The sequence below is a fragment of the Selaginella moellendorffii genome, unplaced genomic scaffold (genome assembly GCF_000143415.4).
Source record: "Selaginella moellendorffii unplaced genomic scaffold, v1.0 SELMOscaffold_53, whole genome shotgun sequence".
Lineage (NCBI taxonomy): Eukaryota > Viridiplantae > Streptophyta > Lycopodiopsida > Selaginellales > Selaginellaceae > Selaginella > Selaginella moellendorffii.
The window spans coordinates 61515-62902 of NW_003314314.1; the positions used below are offsets into that span (position 1 = coordinate 61515).

General features: G+C 53.1%; 1 protein-coding gene across 1 annotated transcript in view; it reads right to left on the reverse strand.

Annotated features, from left to right (window-relative positions):
- LOC9636264 overlaps nt 1-892 on the reverse strand; it is an 11668-nt gene extending 10776 nt beyond the window's left edge. Inside the window, exons 1-3 of the mRNA XM_024687344.1 lie at nt 769-892; nt 199-701; nt 5-133 (exon numbers count right to left, since the gene is read on the reverse strand). Coding sequence (XP_024543112.1) covers nt 5-133; nt 199-701; nt 769-892 — 756 coding nt within the window. The remainder of the gene's footprint in view (nt 1-4; nt 134-198; nt 702-768) is intronic.
- Between the last annotated feature and the right edge of the window lie 496 nt (nt 893-1388).

Here is a 1388-nt window from a genome sequence, read left to right on the forward strand (position 1 = left end):
GAACAGTTTGCTCGTGTTCTCTTCTCAGGTAAACCCAGGGTCTAGTCGTCTTAGAGTTCGCTCCAGCCCGGCCGATCATCTTCTCGCCATCATGGTTCCGACAAAACAAACACTCATCGTTCACTTCAGCTCTCTACAACAAACACGGAAGTTATTAGCAAACGGCCATCTGGAATCTGGAAGGTATATCAAACTTACCTGTCTCCTCTTGAATTCGGCAACAAAATCTCTCCCCGCACGATCATATAGTTCTTTTGCCTCCTTCACGAAGACCACCTCGCCGGACTGAAGCTTCTTCCACGGTTTCCTCTCACTCGGGATCCTATCCAGCATTTTCTGGAGCCTCATCATCTTCCGCGCTCGCTTGATCCTCTCTCGGTCGCTGGATTTGCTGTTGAGCTCCTCGTAAAGCTGCTCGGTGAGTCTGATCAGAATCCGGAGCGCGCTAACACTCCAAGACTTTTCCTCGTGCTTCTCCTCTTCTGTTTCCTCGCGCTTTTCCTCTTCCAAGCTGCGGATCTTCTTCTTGGTTTTTCCCCTCTGGTTTAGCCACCGGTTTGCCTTGTGGAAAGCTTCGAGATACGCGAACTCAACATAGCCCCCTCGGCCATCGCTAAGATGGGTTTCACTCCGCCGTCGGGTGCCGTCGGGAAGAATGTCCTCCGCTGAGGAAGAGAAGCGAACCATCTTCGGCCTGGAACCTGCAAGTCCAGAAGGCCATCGTGAGTCACAGTAGAAGAAGAATGCGAGAAGCAAAAGGAACCATACCTGGACGACGACCCCCGGCTGGCAGTAGAATTGGCTTGGGTCGCTGCTCCTCCTGCTTGGGCTTGTCATTCTCCTGCTGCTTCATCTTCTCTTGATCGTCTTCCCGTTCCAGCTGCTGCTTCATCGGCTTGATCATCTGCTCCTCCTCTTGTTCCAGCTGCTGCTTCATCGGCTTGATCATCTGCTCCTCCTCTTGTTCCAGCTGCTGCTTCATCGGCTTCATCCGCTGCTCCTCCTCCTGTTCCTGCTCTTGCTTCATCGGCTTGATCGGCTTGATCGGCTGATTCGGCTGATTCTTCTCCTCTCGTTCCAGCTGCGGCTGCTCCTTGTGACCTTGCTCCTGTTTCACCTCGCGCCTGAGTTCCTTCGTCTCATGGGCTTCTTTCTCCTGCTCCTCCTCGCTCAGCTGCTCAGCTTTCTTCTCTTGCTCCTCCTCCTTCAGCTGCTTCTCGGCTTCCTTTTCCTCCTCTTCTTCCAGCTTCATCGGCTTCATCTGATCGGCTTCTTTCTCCTCCTCGTTCACCTGCTGGGCTTTCTTCTCTTCCTTCAGCTGCTCCGCTTTCTTCTCTTGATTCTCCTCTTCGTCCTCCTTCTCTTGTTCCGGCTTGATCGGCTTGATC